This window comes from Cupressus sempervirens, chromosome 10, assembly GCF_028749045.1.
Source record: "Cupressus sempervirens isolate cs-2001-9-10 chromosome 10, ASM2874904v1, whole genome shotgun sequence".
Classification (NCBI taxonomy): domain Eukaryota; kingdom Viridiplantae; phylum Streptophyta; class Pinopsida; order Cupressales; family Cupressaceae; genus Cupressus; species Cupressus sempervirens.
In genome coordinates this window covers 691,394,668-691,411,935 of record NC_143127.1, presented here as the reverse complement: position 1 = coordinate 691,411,935, position 17,268 = coordinate 691,394,668, and the positions used below count along the sequence as shown (strand labels likewise).

Below are 17,268 nucleotides of genomic sequence, written 5' to 3'. Positions count from 1 at the left end.
TCTCATTCTCTTTGGCTCATCTTACCTTGGAATGACTTTTTTTGGATCAAGGCTTTTAGATCCTCTGTCTTCCCAAGTGATGGTGTGGAGATTTACTATCTGCATGACTCTCCTTGCTGTTATGTTGGTAATGGCCGGGGTGGAAGGTTTCCTCTCCCCCTCCATTTGTTGGATATCAAGACAAGTTGCTACTGTTGGGGCAATCTTAGGTTGTGGAGGCTTATGCGGCTGGCTTCTCTTGGACACTACTAGGTTCATGCATTAGGCTCTTGTGTCCTAATGCTGGTTAACCATGCTTGGGTTCCACCACTAGTGGGTGGTTGGTTCTCGGCTGGGAGGGCTATTCTTTGTCCTCTCACTATGAACAAATTATGGTTACAGAGGTGGTGGGCTTGGTTTTTTGTCTCTACTCTGTCTCGCATGGCTTCTATGGAGGTGAAGCTATCTCCTATTGAGGTGGAGATATTTTGTGAGTTGCTAGGGGTGGAGGTGACTTCTAGTGTGGGAGACATTGTCAAGGCTGCTACTTTTGATAGGTTGGAGGGTTGGTGGTTCCACCTTCCTAACCTTGATATTTGGACCGTTGGTGGGAGGACTCCCCTTTGTCCTCTCATTATGAGAAAAATGTTGTTACAGTGGTGGTGGGCTTGGATTCGTGTCTCTACTCCTTCTTGCATGGCTTCTATGGAGGTGAAGCTATCTCCTATTGAGGTGGAGATCTGGTGTGAGTTGTGGGAGACTCCTAGTGAGGGGGACAATTTCTTGGTTGCTGCTGCTGATAGGTGGGGGGGTTGGTGGTTCCATCTTCCCAACTTTGTTGTTTTGATCTTCCATTGCCGGGCTTCTGCTGTGGGGGACCCTTTCACTATTGAGGTGGGAAAGGGGACTGCTGTGAGTTGGAAGATCTTTGAAGGTGCTTGCCTAAGAATTGGGCCAAGATGGGTCTGACTCTTTGATTTAGAGAAGAAAAGGCAGGCATCTTGCTGCCTTGTTTTGTTGTTCATGTGCTGATGTTAAAATGACCTACTACTTCTTGGTCCTGGTTGTCCTTTGTTTGGAGGTACGCTGAAAGTTTTAAAGGGCGCTTCCAAACCATTGGTTTTTGTGTTTGGATGAATGCTGGAAGTTTTAAAGGGCTCATCCAAGTCCTTGGTTCTTGTTTTTGGTTTTGTTTCACAGCTGTTTGGGGGCTTGTCCCAAGGTGTGTTATTCTTTGACCTCTGTCATTGATGGAGGTAAGTTAATATTGTAGATCCTTGGTGATCTTGGATTTGGCACTTGAGACTGTTAATCACATTTAGCAGTATAGTGCAAGTTGTTTGTACCACGGGCCAGCACCCTCTTGCTGCTTAACTTAATAAAAAACATTACTATCCATAACTTTTAACTTTGATTGTGGGAACATTTTTAACATAAAAAATTACATACAATCAAAATTACTATCGATAAAAATGAATTGTAGTAGTTTGGTAAAATTGATTAATCTTTTATTGACATTAGACCACTACAATTACAACTCTCAATCTAATGAAATAAAAATAATATTAAAATATATATTTTTCAATTAATTCACTTTACTTGCCGTGCAATACAAATGCCGGCTGAATTTTTTTATAATGAGATAAAAGGACATCTTATTTTTTGTCCGAGTACCGAACATCGGGTTCTCCTTCTTTATATTCAATTCTCTCAAGTTATTCCCAGATTTAGACAAGCGGATGGCAATTTCACGAATCTAGCAACTCACGCTACCTTTTACAATATTCAATCCAGATCAGCAGTCCAGCGAAAATTCGTTGGACTCATACTTTACCTTTCTTTCTCATTTGGGCTCTCACATTCGCTCATTCTCAATTGGGTAATTATGCATCTTAATCCAACAGCATCACTCATAACTGATTTTCGGACATTTATTCATTTAAAAAAATCATAATCTCAACTGATTTGTGTGCTACTGGGCAGATCTTTGAAAGTCGACGACCGTTACAACAACATGGGGTGCAGAGGATTCATAGCTTATGTATTGAATTTTTTGAATTTTTTTCAGACATTTTTTGGAGCGGCCATGATCATTTATTCAGTATGGATGCTCCGTCAGTGGAATTCTTTTCACAACTACATACCCAGTTCATTTACATCTATTGATATACTTGGATTTGATCTTCCAGGCCCATGGTAAGTAACTTTCTGATATTAGCATGTAGGTTGTTCAAGTTTTTTTCTTAAGAGTTACTGTTCTCATACACATACATTTTTAGATGATATATTACATAATGATATAAAATGGTTAAACAAATGACAGGTTTATCTATACATTTATGGGATTTGGCATCATTGTTTGTGTGGTTTCCTGCTCCGGTCACATTGCTGCAGAAACTACCAATTGGTGCTGTCTCTGCTTTGTATCCTTAACATGACTAACTTTTCATTTGTTCAGATTGAAAAATTGGGCCTCGCTTTAAATTTAACAACATGATGAAAAATCTGGCTGAAATTCCATCTGCCTATGATATACGTATCTTTTACACCCATGTTAGGTCGCATCCTACAATTAACTAGATGTACAAATGTAACTTTCTTGATATGCACGAGATCATAACATTCAGAACTTTCTGGAATAAAGGAAGAATTTCAGAAAATGCAGGAAGTTCAGACTATGATTAGATGGATAATAGAAGAAATGACTCTTATTCCAAGCAATTGATGCGGCAAAATAATATTCAATGAGGATACTGCATAAAAACTCTATTTTTAATAAAGGAGGAATTGTCTAACTAGCATTGTCGAGGATGATTAATTTTGATCAAATCAAAAATATTTCTGAAAGCGAAAGGAATTTGAGATGACTATCACAATGCCATCTTTGACAAGTTCGTAGCCTGCACAAATTAATTGTCCTCCAAACACATTTGGATCATATGAAGGATCAGATAACACAAGATTGTTTCTTTATAAAGCGATTGAAAAGTGAAAAACTCTGTGGGCATAATTTGAAGCAATCAATCTAAATCCCTCATTTGGTATCATTAAGGACCTTGGAACATATGTCTAAGGGATGAAGTTAGGAGCTCTACACTCTAAAAAGTTGTTCTTACCAAATCCTTGCGACTATACATGATGTAGTTTGTAGCATAGTGATGCATGGCAAACATTCCTCGAGGAAACCTTTATAGAAGCATTGTATACACACTTTGCAAAGCTGCAGACTTGCAAAATGACCAGGAAGAAACTATTTGCAAGCCCAAGAGATCCAGATCAGTTAGCATTTGAGTCTCTAAAAATTGTGGTGGTGGAGGAAGTGAAGATGCTAACACATCTCTACTTGCTCTTCAAAGTCTGTTTTGAGTGGACAACTTGCTCTTCAAAGTCTGTTTTGAGTGGACAAAACATTTGGTCAATATTGGAAAGAAATGGTAGAAGAATATGAGCATTTGAAGACAAAATATTTCTTGTGATATTGCTATCAGGATTTAACTGTGTGATTTTTGAGTCAAACTCATGGACCCATGTTTCATGAGTAGTGATTCTACATGAATCCATCTCTCATGAGAATAAATGGAACACTTAGCACTCATTGGATCTAGGTGATGCTCACAGGGGTGAAGCACCGGGACTTCCCGGGAGGTCACCCATCCCAGTACTACTCCAGCCTGAGTGCGCTTAACTACGGAGTTTCCTTGCTTAACTACAATTTGACTTGCTGTGAAAATTATCTCCTACTTATCAAAATATTTCTTATTTTCTCCTCTAGACTCTTTTCAGTTTTGACATATTTATCAGAACAGCTTGACTTGGCTTGTTCATTTGAATTTTCAGAATTTTCTGTATTGTGATAATTTTCTCTTAATTGCTACAAAGTTTGAATTCTATAAAGCCTTAATAATGCAACAGTACACAGTGCTTGTTTTTCTTCTTATTTTACTGGAAGCAGCTATTGTGGGAGACATATTCTTCAATCCTCAATGGAACGAGGTGCGTTAGCGGAAATATATTTTATCTTAAAGACTGTTCTACAATGTTTTAAAGTTAAATCTGTCTAATATTTTTGTTCCTTACAGGACATTCCCGATGATCCAACCGGAGAGTTTGAAAATATTAGAGAATTCATAGAAAGCAATATTGACACTTGCAAGTGGGTTGGTTTAGGAATAGTAGTTATTCAGGTGAGACACTTCCCAAACATTTATTATGTTTATGTTGCTGTCATACACCAATATGATTATTTTAAATAATGAAAGTAGGAATTATGGATGTAAACAATGTTCTTGACTAGCATTGGTTCTATCAAAGTACTTATTCAGTGAGAACCTCAGCAACATACTGGAAGACCTGAAAATGTTGTCATTAAAGTTTTAGAAATCAATAAATTACTAAGTTACCTGTTCGGGTTTGGGGGTGGGTTTAGGACCTAGGTACAAGAACCCGGTATGAGGGTTCATGATTTTTTTTTCATTATGATTTATACATGTTCATTTGTGTGTGTACATTACACATACAAAAAAAGAGAAATATACACAATTGTAAAACTAAATCATTTCATAGTATGAATCTACGATGCTTGATCATTGATCAATGTCAAATATCAAAGATAAACCTTAAAATTTTAAATAGTTGATCATTGATCTATGTTCACGATTCTAAATAAATCATCACATTGAGTTACTGAATTGTAAATTATAGCTCGCTAAAGTTCGAAACATGATTTGATGCTCATGAATCATGAAAATGTTCATCAGTCGTCAAATGACTATGCAAAAAAAATCTGGATCGATGGGGTCTTCAACACCTACAAATGGTAGATCAACATCATCATTGGAACCTAAACTAGTTCAACTAGCACTAGAGGACATTGTGTCATCATCATTATCATCCACATCAAGCAAAGTGGCTCTAGCAATATCCAAATCAGCAGACATGGGTGCTTCATCCAAAGCTTCTCTGCCTCCTTCTTGTATTTTTGGATCCTAATGTGCCATGAGGCGCAAGTTGTGAACAAACACCAAGTCTTCTGCTTTCTTTGCAGTCAACCAATTATGCTCCACTGCGTGGATAAAGGAGTATGTCAGATGCTAACACCAAAGGGGCATAAGAGCTCACAACCTAAAGAGAAAACCAACAAAGTTAAAAATAAAAGATAAAATGAAGAGTATTAAGTGTTAAATTCTACAATGCAAATGGCCCAAAAAAAGAAAAGAAAATTAAAAACTTGTGATAGGATCTTAATTTGGTGCATTCATGGATGGAGGGACCTCAAAGAGATTTGTCCAAGCATACAACAAGAGTAAACACAACAAAAAAAAACAAGAGATTGAGAGAACAATGTTAAATCAGCTTTCTTTCATCCGGAAATCAAAGTACAATCGGTTGGCAACATACATCCCTTCATACATGGCAGGCTACAACAGGTCTTCTTGTTTACAATCTTTGGTCAGCAACCTTAGATCCAATTCTAATGATATTTATCCTTAATATTTTCTAACTACGTCTCAAGGTTACATTATATTACTTTATATAGGCATTGTGATATGCAGGTCGGCCCAAGAATAAATTACATTCCCTATGGACAGAAAAAATTCCTCAAAAACAAGAAATGTATTACAAAAAATAGGTTCGGTCGTAAATCATAAGGAGCAAACCACATAAACTGTGTAAGGGCTAGTGAACCAAGATTTGGGTCAACACATGATCCAAGAACATAGATGTATGCGCCATCAAGCTTCGCAAGCTGTAGATTTCAATCACAAGATCAGAATTCACCAATGCATCCAAGAACAGGCTAAAACACACTACCCAAGATAGAACAATCATAACTCGAGCAACAATGATCCAAATGAGTTGCGAACGTAGGAACATGGTCCAAAATATGTCCTGATTATAATCTGATCATTGCAAATGCTAATTCGAACAAATGAATGATTGCTGAATCGATTACACAGACTATACAAACTGACAAATTGAACAACTGTAAACAAAAATGTTTTTGGCTGATGCAAGATTGCTTCGAACCCAAGATGCTCCTGCATCAGACACTCAGGGTTATTAAGAAAGTGAGTCTCTCACTATTCAATCTGAGAAGTATCAAACTGATCCGACTTATTTTGAGAAATCATTTAAGAATCCTCAACTGATCTTTCTTTTCACTTCACCAAATACTCTATATACTCCTTTCCTTGCGTACGCCTTTTGACTTTGTTGTCCAAAATTCTCTATCTCATCCTTCTTCTTCTTAGGATACTATTGTTGTATGCATAAACCACCCTTTGAACTCAAATTAGTCTCATGATACTCATATGAATCTGCAAAGATTGAATATAGGTGATATATCCATATTCTCAGGCATCCCAATTTCAAAAGCATTTATGTAAATCAAACTTCCTCAAGATTCTACAAGGTCCAAACTTCCTCATCTTCAACTTGCTTTAGGTTCCAACAAGAAATCTCCCTTTCTTCAAATGAACCACAATCTCATCTCCTATTGAAAAATCCTTATATCTCCTAGATATATCAATCTTCTCCTTATACTTTTGTTTTACTATGCTCCAAATGATGTTCAACCTCCTCATGCAATGACTTTATAAGATCTACATATCCTTCTGTTTCAACATTTGTTTTCTCCTTATGACAAAGATCCCTTAATAATGTAATTCCTTTACCACTCATTTCTATAACAATTTCAACTGGAGTCTTACTAGTTCTCCTATTTACTGAATTGTCATATCCAAACTCTATTTGTGCCAAAACTAAATCCTAAGTACTAGGTTTATTTGGAACTAAACATCTCAGTAAATTACCTAAACTCCTATTCACAACCTCTATTTGTTCATCGGTCTTTGAATGAAAAGTAGAACTAAACTTCAAATCACTATTCATCTTCCTCCAAAGTGTCCTCCAGAAATATCCCACAAATTTACAAGTGCATGCCTTGGTAATCCATGCAACCTCACAATCGCCTTAAAGAATGAGTTTGCTACATGCACTGCATTTCAACAATGAATGAAATCTGTCATCTTAGAAAAACTTGTCTACCACCACAAATATAGAATCATTACCTCTTTGGGTTTTAGGCAACCCCAAAACAAAATCCATGCTAATATCCTCTTGAGGTTTACCAAGTACGGACTATGGTGAATACAATTCCACATTCTGACTACTACCAGCAAGTTGAGAAATTATGCAACCTTAAATATATCTCCAAATATCCTCATGAATCTTCGACCAATAATATCTTTCACTTATCAAACTTGTTGTCTTATCAATACCAAAATGTCTTGTAATTCCAGTATATATCTCCTTAATCAAGTTATCCCTCATTGATCCTGTAGGCATGCACAATTGAATTCCTTTAGACAATATATCATTTTGAATGAAATAATCCAACCATTGACTTCGGTCAACAACAAGAGGTTCCTACAAGCTTTCCACGGTTCTATAAAATCCGGATCATCCTCATACAAAGTCTTCAATTTATCAAACCCAAGAACCTCCACTCTCATCTTTGTCAACAAATTTCTTCTCCTACTCAATGCATCAAATACCTTGTTCGACTGTCCACTCCTATGTTTCAAAACATAGTATAACTTGATAAGTAGGAGATAATTTCCATAGTAAGTCAAATTGTGATATTGCTATCAGGATTTAACTGTGTGATTTTGAGTCGAACTCATTGACCCATGTTTCATGAGTAGCGATTCAACATGAATCCATCTCTCATGAGAATAAATGGAACACTTAGCACTCATTGGATCTAGGTGATGCTCACAGGGGTGAAGCACCGAGATGTCCCGGGAGGTCACCCATCCAGTACTACTCCAACCTGGGCGTGCTTAACTACAGAGTTTCCTCCATAGTTAAACCCAAAGCTTGCAACCCCATTTGCAAAACCTTCATCAAGTGTTGTGCCTTATGAACCATTCATTAGAAAGCCCCTTAAGCTCATCAGTTGATAAGTAGTAGATAATTTCCATAGTAAGTCAAATTGTGATATTGCTATCAAGATTTAACTGTGTGATTTTGAGTCAAACTCATTGACCCATGTTTGCTGAGTAGTGATTCAGCATGAATCTATCTCTCATGAGAATAAATGGAACACTTAGCACTCATTGGATCTAGGTGTCTGAATAAAGTATAACTTTGCAAGAATTCACCCATTTCATGTGTCTCTGATTCAACTTCCCTTGACTACTCAAATATTGTAATTCTTTATGATCAATATACAACACAAATTCCTTTAGTACCAAATAATGTTTCCATTTCTTCAAAGCTTGAACTATGACATAATACTCTTGGTCATAAACGGAGTATCTCCTCTTGACATCATTCAACTTCTCACTATAAAAAGAAACATGTCTACCTTCTTGACTCAATATTGTTCCAATTGCATTTCCACATGCATTACAATTCGCTTGAAATACCTTAGTGAAATTAGGTAAAGTCAACATTGGTTGTTCAATAATTTTTCTTTAGTAATTCAAAACTTTTAGTTGCTCTAACTTGAAATCCTTCTGATGATTTCTCATAGTTTTTGTCATAGGATTGTACATTGAGCTGAAATTCTTAAAAAACTTCTGGTAAAAACTAGCCAGTCCATGAAACAATCTAACTTCTCCAACATTGTCTATTGTAGGCCATTCAACAATTGCTTTAACCTTCTCAAGATCCATCTTCAAACCTTCAACTGAAATCACAAATCCCAAATACGCTAACTCCTCTTTCATGAAAGTACATTTGTTGATATTGATCAACAAATTTTCTTCCTTCAATATTTGCAATACTTGTCTCAAATGCAACTAATGATTGTCCTTACTTGTACTGAAAATCAGAATATCATCCAAGTATACAATCACAAATTTACCCAAGAATTTCTTCAATACCTTATTCAATAGCCTCATAAAAGTACTAGGTGCATTGGTCAAATAGAAAGACATAACCAATCACTCATACAAACCCTCATTACTTTTGAAAACAGTCTTCCATTCATCTCCTTCTTTGATTCTCATTTGATGATAACCACTCTATAAATCAATTTTGGTAAAATGCCTTGCTCCACTCAAATAATCCATTATGCCATCCATCCTAGGTAAAATAAATCTATACTTCATTGTGATTTTATTTGTAGCTTCAGAATTAGTAGACATTCTCCATTTTTCATTCTTCTTAGGTGCCAATACAACAAGTACTGCACAAGGATACAAACTTTCTCTAATCAATCCTTTCTACAATTATTCTTGCACTTGCTTGTTCAACTCTTCATTCTTTGCAGGTGTCATTCAATGCAGTACTTTATTTGGTAAACTTGCTCGCAGAATTAGATCCATACAATGACTGATACTCCTAACAGGAGGTAATCTACCAGGTACATTTTCTGAAATGATGTCCTTCAATTTTGTCAGCAATTCCTTTACTTTTGGTGGTTGCTCATCTATTTTTCCCAATCAGATTTCTTAGGAAAAAAAGCAAAACACATACTTTCTTTCTTCAAGCCATCTAGAAATGTTTCATTTTCAACTAAACAAACTCTTACTGTGGTACAATTCACACTTTTAAAATCTTCTATCAAATGTAACAATACTTGCTTCATTCCATTAGCCACAATAGTATACCTATTCAATCTACCATCATGCATTGCTTGTCTATCGTACTGCTATGGTCTACCCAAAAATATATGACAATAATCCATTGGAATAATATCACAAAGAACTTCATTGTGGTATGACCCAATCTTCAACGTCACAAGACATTGTTCACTTACTGGAATCTTATGATTATCTTTGATCCATGCAATCTGATATGGCTTCGGGTGCTTCATTCTTGGCATATGCAACTTGGTAACCAACTCCTTTGATGCTAACTATCAATGATGACTTTGCAACACTTTACCCCAACTTTACATCTGGTTTTGAATAAACTATTCCTCACCACCGGTTCTTGATAGGTTCCTCATTACATTGGAGTCTTCTAACTATTAGGGCTTCCCGATCTTCTTGTTTACTCATTAATTGAAGTGACTCTTCTTTCACCAATGTATTTTTGCTACTGCTACTGATCTTCTAACCTGAATTCCTATGGGTGTACTTAAATGCTCTATGACCTTTCCAATTTTAAAAGTTCTCTTAAACCAATCTCTATCCTCTCTTTTGTAACCATTGCCTCTGGGGCGTCCACTTCCTCTTCCTCAGTATGAAATATCTTCTTTACATTCTGATTTTCCTTTGTTCGGATCGAAGTAAGATCTACCTCCTTATGCAAATGATCTACCTTTGCCTCTCTAAAATTCGCCACCTCTTCCTCTTTGTCTTTGTTCATGCCTTTTGTTTAACTTTTCTTTTGCCTTCAAAGTGAATTGGTATGCTTCTTCAATGCTATCCATCTTGATCAAACAAACTTCATCCTAAATAGATGTCCTCAAACTATTTAGAGACTTGCAATTATTTCAACCTCATCATCCATATGCCCAAACTTGATATCCAACCTATAGAATTCTTTTGTATATCCGTTCACACTAGACTCTTTTGTTGAAGTTGATGAAAGATCAACCCCGCAGCTCCCAAGAATCACCTGCATGCAAACACTTGTCACAGAAGAGATAAAAAAGGCTATGGAGGCTGAAATCGCTAGATCCATAGACGAGACATTCTTGATGAGCAAAAAGAGAAATTGCTATTATCAAAAGTGAATGAATCAATTGTTACAAAGAAAGATCGTCCTTATAAAGAAGATCGAAACTTTAAAAAGGTCAAACCTAGGTTGCATCATAATAATTAATAAAAGAGTTAACCATTAGATGCCTAAAATTTAGCTTAAGCAACTAGAGTTAATTATGATATATCTAATTACTCTAACACCCCCCTTAAGATAAACTTAGGGAGTAGTTAAAAACCTAGAAACTACTACTGAAAGTAGAAATGGGTCCGAGAAAACAAAGCCTGATGAGGTACCCAAGAACAACCAAATCTCTAGAAAGAGGAGAAATAGAGAAAACCATATGGCAAAAACCCTACTCCAAAAAGAGATGGAAAATATGCCAAAAAGAACCAGTGAAGGACTGAAGAAGCCTCCAAACTAAGGAATGTCCCAAAAGATAGGAACACAAGATGATCATGAAGAACATCACTAAAGCATATAGAAGCTGCAAAGCTTTGTCAAAAGTAACTATTGATCTGAAGAACCTCCACTACAATAGACCCTGACCAGGTAGAGAAGACTATAATCTGCATTGAATCAGGAGGCACAGAGGCACAACTAAAGTCGAAGATATAGATGGCATGAAACACCAAAGCCTGAAGAGTTGATCAATCGAACCAAAGAAGCATGAAAAACAACAAAAGAACCTGTAATGTTCCCGTTATAAAATAAATCATTTATCAAACTATTGTTAATGGGGCGATTGATTTAATATATCTCGGACCCATTTTTATTCTGTTTCCATAGTTTGTGTTGCCGTCGGCTATCTTTGTACACCCTTAGAAGTTTTCCCAACGGGTGTTTAAGCACGGCTTGTAGGTAGTCTTTAGGTATGCAATTTGGATTATTTTCTATGTACTACGAATTCTTGTTGGAGTTCTCTGTTGTTCGCCATTTCGGAAGTGAAAGATCTTCCCTACTTGGCTATACCGATTTCGGTGGGATTCAACCGTCACCCTATTTCGTCGCTTGTAATACTTCGCTTGGATCTGGCAAATCAGAGCACCATCATTTTGGCAAATCTTATTGAAGGTTATGTGTTCTAATCTCCATTGTTGATTCTATCTTATGAATTGGGTCTTTGCTTTATTATATGTTTGAGCACTTCCTCTCTATCCGTACCCCATCCACTTCTTCTGACACTTAGTTCATCTCCCGTGTGACTACATTGCCCTCTGTACAGCCCATGCCCTAGCTCCATGTCACCACCGTACAGTCATTTAGCCTTCATCTTCCTACCATCGTACAACCATTTGGCCTTCATCTTTTGCCACTGTGTACTGCCGCTTGATACCACATTGTACGACCAACAGTACATACTTGCACGACCCTTTAGTCCTCACACTATACGACCTCCTTGGTCACCATATGGCCAACTTGGTCATTGTACGACCAAAGTTGTTCACCTCACAACTTGCTCCCACCCTCATTGTATAGCAAACTAGTATCCTTACACTATACCGTACGACCTCCATTTGTGCCTATACCGTGGTCAAAACACCTAACCGTACTACCCTCTAGAACTCTATATTGGCTCCATCTAATTGACATTGTGAAGGGAAAGGGATTGTTGGAAAGTGGTTGCAGGTACAGAACATTACAGTGGTATCAGAGCACTTCGATCCTGCCAGTCTGTGAACAGTGAATGAGAGTTTATAGCCGAAAAAGACAAAGAACCCATTTCGTTGATAGAATGGCTGCCGAACTAGAACCAATAGCTGCCAAACTCATGGCACTATTGAGAGAAATTGCAAAGAATCAAACACAAATCATTGATACTTAGCGACTCATGGAAGAGACTCTCAAGAAGTTGGTAGACGATAAAATATCCAGAGAACAAAATGGTCACAGTGTGGGCTCGATTTCGGGTAAAACAAACCCTCATCCAACATGCTCTCGACCTTTCATGCTGTTTTTTTAGACACCACACGGAGGGAAACAACCAACCTTCGAAGAGATGCAAGAACAACTGAGAGAAGACTAGAAGAATGCAAATTTTGAGGAAGATATATCCTACAAAGATTACGTGGATTTGAGAATGAGATATTTGAAAGGTGGAAATAGAGGATATTTTAATCATGATCTTAGGAGGAAGTTGAGCAAAGTAAATTTGTCTCCATTTGACGGATCTGGATCCATATCTGCGCAAGCGTGGGTAATGAAGGCCGATACTTACTTCCAGCTGAATCCTATGCCAGAAGAAGAAGCAATCAAATTTGCAGCATTGCACTTGGAGGGAGTTGCGCATGAATGGTGGCATCACGACACCATCACACTGGGGCATGATCAAATAAATACTTACACGGAATTCACTGAGAGATTGATAGATCAATTTGATGGTCAAGATCCATAACTCAATTTCAAAGTTTTGGCACAACTGAGGCAAATTGGATTGGTCGACCAGTACATTGTGGAATTTTAGAAACTCTTTGTTTTGATCACAGACATTTCTGAAAGAAGACGGATAGTGCTCTTTATGGACAGATTGACAAAACCACTGAAACGTTGGGTAAAGGGGTTCAATCCTGCCACCTTGTCGGAAGCTATTAAGAAGGCACGAAGCATGGCATCATCATCGATGTCATCCTCTCGAAGTTACTCACACCCCAAACCGCCGACGTTTTCGAGGGACAAAGATAATAGACCTTTGCCCAGGAAGCCGTCATTGGACAAAGCTACCAGACAGGAACTCCGAAGGAAAAAATTATGTTTCAACTGCAAAGGACCTTGGAAACCTGGCCACAGATGCCTCAGAAAAGGAAAAATACACTACATTGAGGTTGTGTCGGATGATGAGGATGAATAGGAAGAAACACTCGCTGAAGACAATCAACATCACGACGACATCGACATGGTTAGTTTGAATAGTATGGAAAAGATTACAACATTAGTACGACGCAGAGGAACTATTGCCCTAGCCGGCAGCCTGAGGTGCACAGTGTTTCGTGTATGGGGAACCGTTGAAGGACAAAGGGTTATGGTGATGCTCGATAGCAGAGCTACGCTAAACTTCACAAACTCCTCTCTGGTGAAACAAAGAGGTCTACCTACGGAGATGCACGCAGGATTTCAGGTCAAGGTTGCCAGAAAGACTCTCTTGCCTTGCACACACCTTGTTCTGCAACTAAGTATCACAATGGCGAATCACACGGTGACCGAGGATTTCTTCATAGTGGACTTTGATGATATGGAGGTTATTCTAGGCATACAGTGGATGGAGACACTTGATGAATACACTCAAAGTTTCAAATAGATGGACTTCACTTTTGTTGTCGATGGAAAGAAGGTTGTTCTCCATGGAATGACAAGCAAGGGTCCAAAGGAAGTTTCTGCACATCAGATGGAGGCAATTTTTTGGCGTGATGACATTGCATGGGCTGCACATTGTTTTATCTCGGCAGAACCTATAAAGAGGCAACAAACACCTCCCTAGGATGATGATCTCTAAGATATTTTGACTAAACATGATAAAGTTTTCATTGACATTCCTCTTGGCAAACCGCCTCATCGAGGGTTTGAACATACTATCAAGTTGGAAGTTGGAGCCAAGCCGGTCATAACCACACCCTATCATCATCCCAAGAAATTCAAAGATGAGATCGAAAAGACTATTTAGGAACTACTGGAGAAAGGATAGATCCGTCCTAGTTCTAGCCCTTTTGCATCATTAGTAGTTTTGGTAAAAAGGACAGACAATGCGCATGTGTGTGGACTATCGTGTGTTGAACAAAAAAACAATAAAGAATAGATATCCCATTCCAAGGATAGATGAGTTGTTGGATGAATTACATGGCGCAGTCTATTTTTCAAAAATAGATCTCCGTTCCAGATACCATCAGATCCACGAGGGAGGAAGACGTAGAAAAGACGACCTTTTGTTGTCACTATGGGCATTATGAATTCCTGGTCTTGCCGTTCGGATTGACAAATGCACCTGCTACATACCAATCATGCACGAATCACATCTTCAACAAACAATTGTGTAAGTACTAATTGGTATTTTTTTGATGATCCTATTTATAACAGGACATGGGAGGAGCACCTGAAGCATCTGGATGAAGTCCTAAGGATCATGGAGGAGCAGTCTTTGTTCGCCAAGCAATCCACGTGTGAATTCGGTATGACTGAAATATTGTACCCAGGGCATGTTGTCAGTAAATATGGAGTTCAAGTTCATCAGGAAAAAATTTAGGCCATCCTTGATTGGCCTCCCCCAAAATCACTCACGAATTTGGGAGGAATTTTTGGACTGTGCAGTTATTACTCGAGGTTCGTTAAAGGATTCTCTCAGCTCAGTCCACCCTTGACGGATTTGACAAGGAAGGGGTCTTTCCAGTGGAACGAAAAGGCACAACTCACTTTTGATAAACTGAAAGAGGCAATGCGCACTTGTCCCATACTTGCATTACCTGATTTCACTCGACCATTCATTCTGGAGTGCGATGCATCCAGAGAAGGCATTGGCTCGGTACTGGTGCAAGATAGACATCACATAGCTTATGAAAGCAGGAAGCTTACACAAACGGAACGCTTATATTCTATCTATGAAAAAGAAGTGTTGGCCATTGTACATGCACTAACCAAGTTTCGGCAATATCTGGTGGGTGCCAAGTTTGTCGTCTGTACGGATTACAACAGTTTGAGATATTTTCTGGAGCAATGAGACTTGAACGAGAGGCAACAAAAATGGGTAAGCAAGATTCAGGCTTTTGATTTTGACATTGAATATGTGAAAGGGAAGAACAATGTGGTTGCAGATGCCTTGTCCAGGAAACCCGCCATTTGCTCATTAAACCAGATTTCAGCTGACTGGAAGGCACATTTGTTGGTAGAATATTTCAAAAACACCTTTACCTGTGAGCTAATGGATGACAACACCCAAGATGATCAGTACAAAGTGGTGGATGACATCATCTACTATAAGAATCAGATATTTTTAGTGTCGGAATCTAAATTGAAGTAGAAAATCTTGAAGGGAGTACACAACTCCCCCTTGGCAGGACACCTGGGTTTCCTCAAAACTTACAGAAGTCTCTGGGAGAGGTTTTCATAGAAATGACTTAAAGAGGACGTGTTGCAGTGTGTAAGAGAGTGTGTGGTCTACCAATAGAACAAATCCGAACACACTACTTGCTGGGTTACTGCAACCCCTGCCAATTCCAGAACATAAGTAGTAAAGTATCTCGATGGGTTTCATAACAGGGCTTTCCAAGGTGAACGGAAAGGATTATATTTTTGTGGTGGTTGACAGATTGACAAAGTACACACATTTCTTCGCCATCCCCTCAACTTTTTAGGCCGCACAAGTTGCTGATCTATTTTTTAGAGAAGTCTTTCATCTGCATGGGTTACCCCGAAATATTGTCAGTGATCGGGATGGGCGATTCATCAGTATCTTCTGGACAGGACTGTTTCGGTTGGTAGGGATAGAATTGTTGCCAAGTACTAGTTACCACCCTTAGACAGACGGACAAATGGAAATTGTGAATAAGTGGCTCGAAGGTTACCTTCGAAACTATGCTTTGGCACAACAACGGGCATGGGTCAAGTGGATATATCTCGGAGAATATCGTTACAATACCACGTATCACATGTCCATCAGGATGACACCATTCAAAACTCTGTACAGGTACGAACCCCTCTCCTTCATCGACACAGTGCTGAGAGACAGTTGCGCACTGAGGACAAAGGATTGGCTTCAGGAGGGACATGTCATCCTATGATACCTTAAGGAAAACCTACAACGGGCATAGGATCAACAAAAGATGTATGTCGACAGACACCAAATGGAGAGGAGTTTCAAAGTAGGGGACTTGGTTTATCTCAGGCCCCAGCGATATTGACAATCCTCATTGAAGGAAAAGGGAAAAGAAAAATTGAAGCCACAATTTTATGGCCCCTATTGCATAGTCCGTCGCATTGGTTAAGTCGCTTACGAGCTGGAACTTTCGGAGGTAACCCATATTCATAACGTCTTTCATGTTTCATGCTTGAAGAAGGGCATAGGGAAGAACGTCACAGTAGCCACAAACCTTTTGCCACTCAATGAAGAAGGAAAGCTCACATTGGAACTAGTCGAGATCATCAAAGTACATGAGAAGACTGCGGAATCGCACGATGAAAGAATACTTGGTGCATTGGAAATCCCTGCCATTGGATGAGGCGACGTGGGAGGGTGAGCACATTTTCCAGCACCCGACATTGCATTTTCTTGAGGACAAGCAAAATTTGGGACGGGAGGACTCTAATGTTCCCGTTATAAATTTAAATCATTTATCAAACTATTGTTAATGGGTCGATGGATTTAATATATCTTGGACCCATTTTTATTTTGTTTCTGTAGTTTTTGTCACCGTCGGCTATCTTTGTACACCCTCGGAAGTTTTCTCGACGGGTATTTAAGCACGGCTTGTAGGTAGTCTTTAGGTATGCAATTTGGATTATTTTCTATATACTGCAAATTCCTTTTGGAGTTCTCTATTGTTCGCCATTTCGGAAGTGAAAGATCTTCCCTACTTGGCTATTCCGATTTTGGTGGGATTCAACCCTCACCCTATTCCGTCACCTGTAATACTTCGCTCGGATCTG

At 38.5% G+C, this 17,268-nt stretch overlaps 1 protein-coding gene across 2 annotated transcripts in view; it reads left to right on the top strand.

Annotated features, from left to right (window-relative positions):
* The first annotated feature begins 1,643 nt into the window (after nt 1-1,643).
* The window catches only part of LOC149535726 (tetraspanin-20-like), a 37,105-nt gene continuing 21,480 nt past the window's right edge, over nt 1,644-17,268 (top strand). Inside the window, exons 1-5 of one of the 2 annotated variants that reach the window (XM_089805551.1) lie at nt 1,644-1,858; nt 1,963-2,175; nt 2,303-2,402; nt 3,892-3,972; nt 4,059-4,163. In XM_089805551.1, coding sequence (XP_089661677.1) covers nt 1,994-2,175; nt 2,303-2,402; nt 3,892-3,972; nt 4,059-4,163 — 468 coding nt within the window. In that variant the 5' untranslated portion in view covers nt 1,644-1,858; nt 1,963-1,993. The other variant, XM_089805550.1, reaches the window with a different exon arrangement.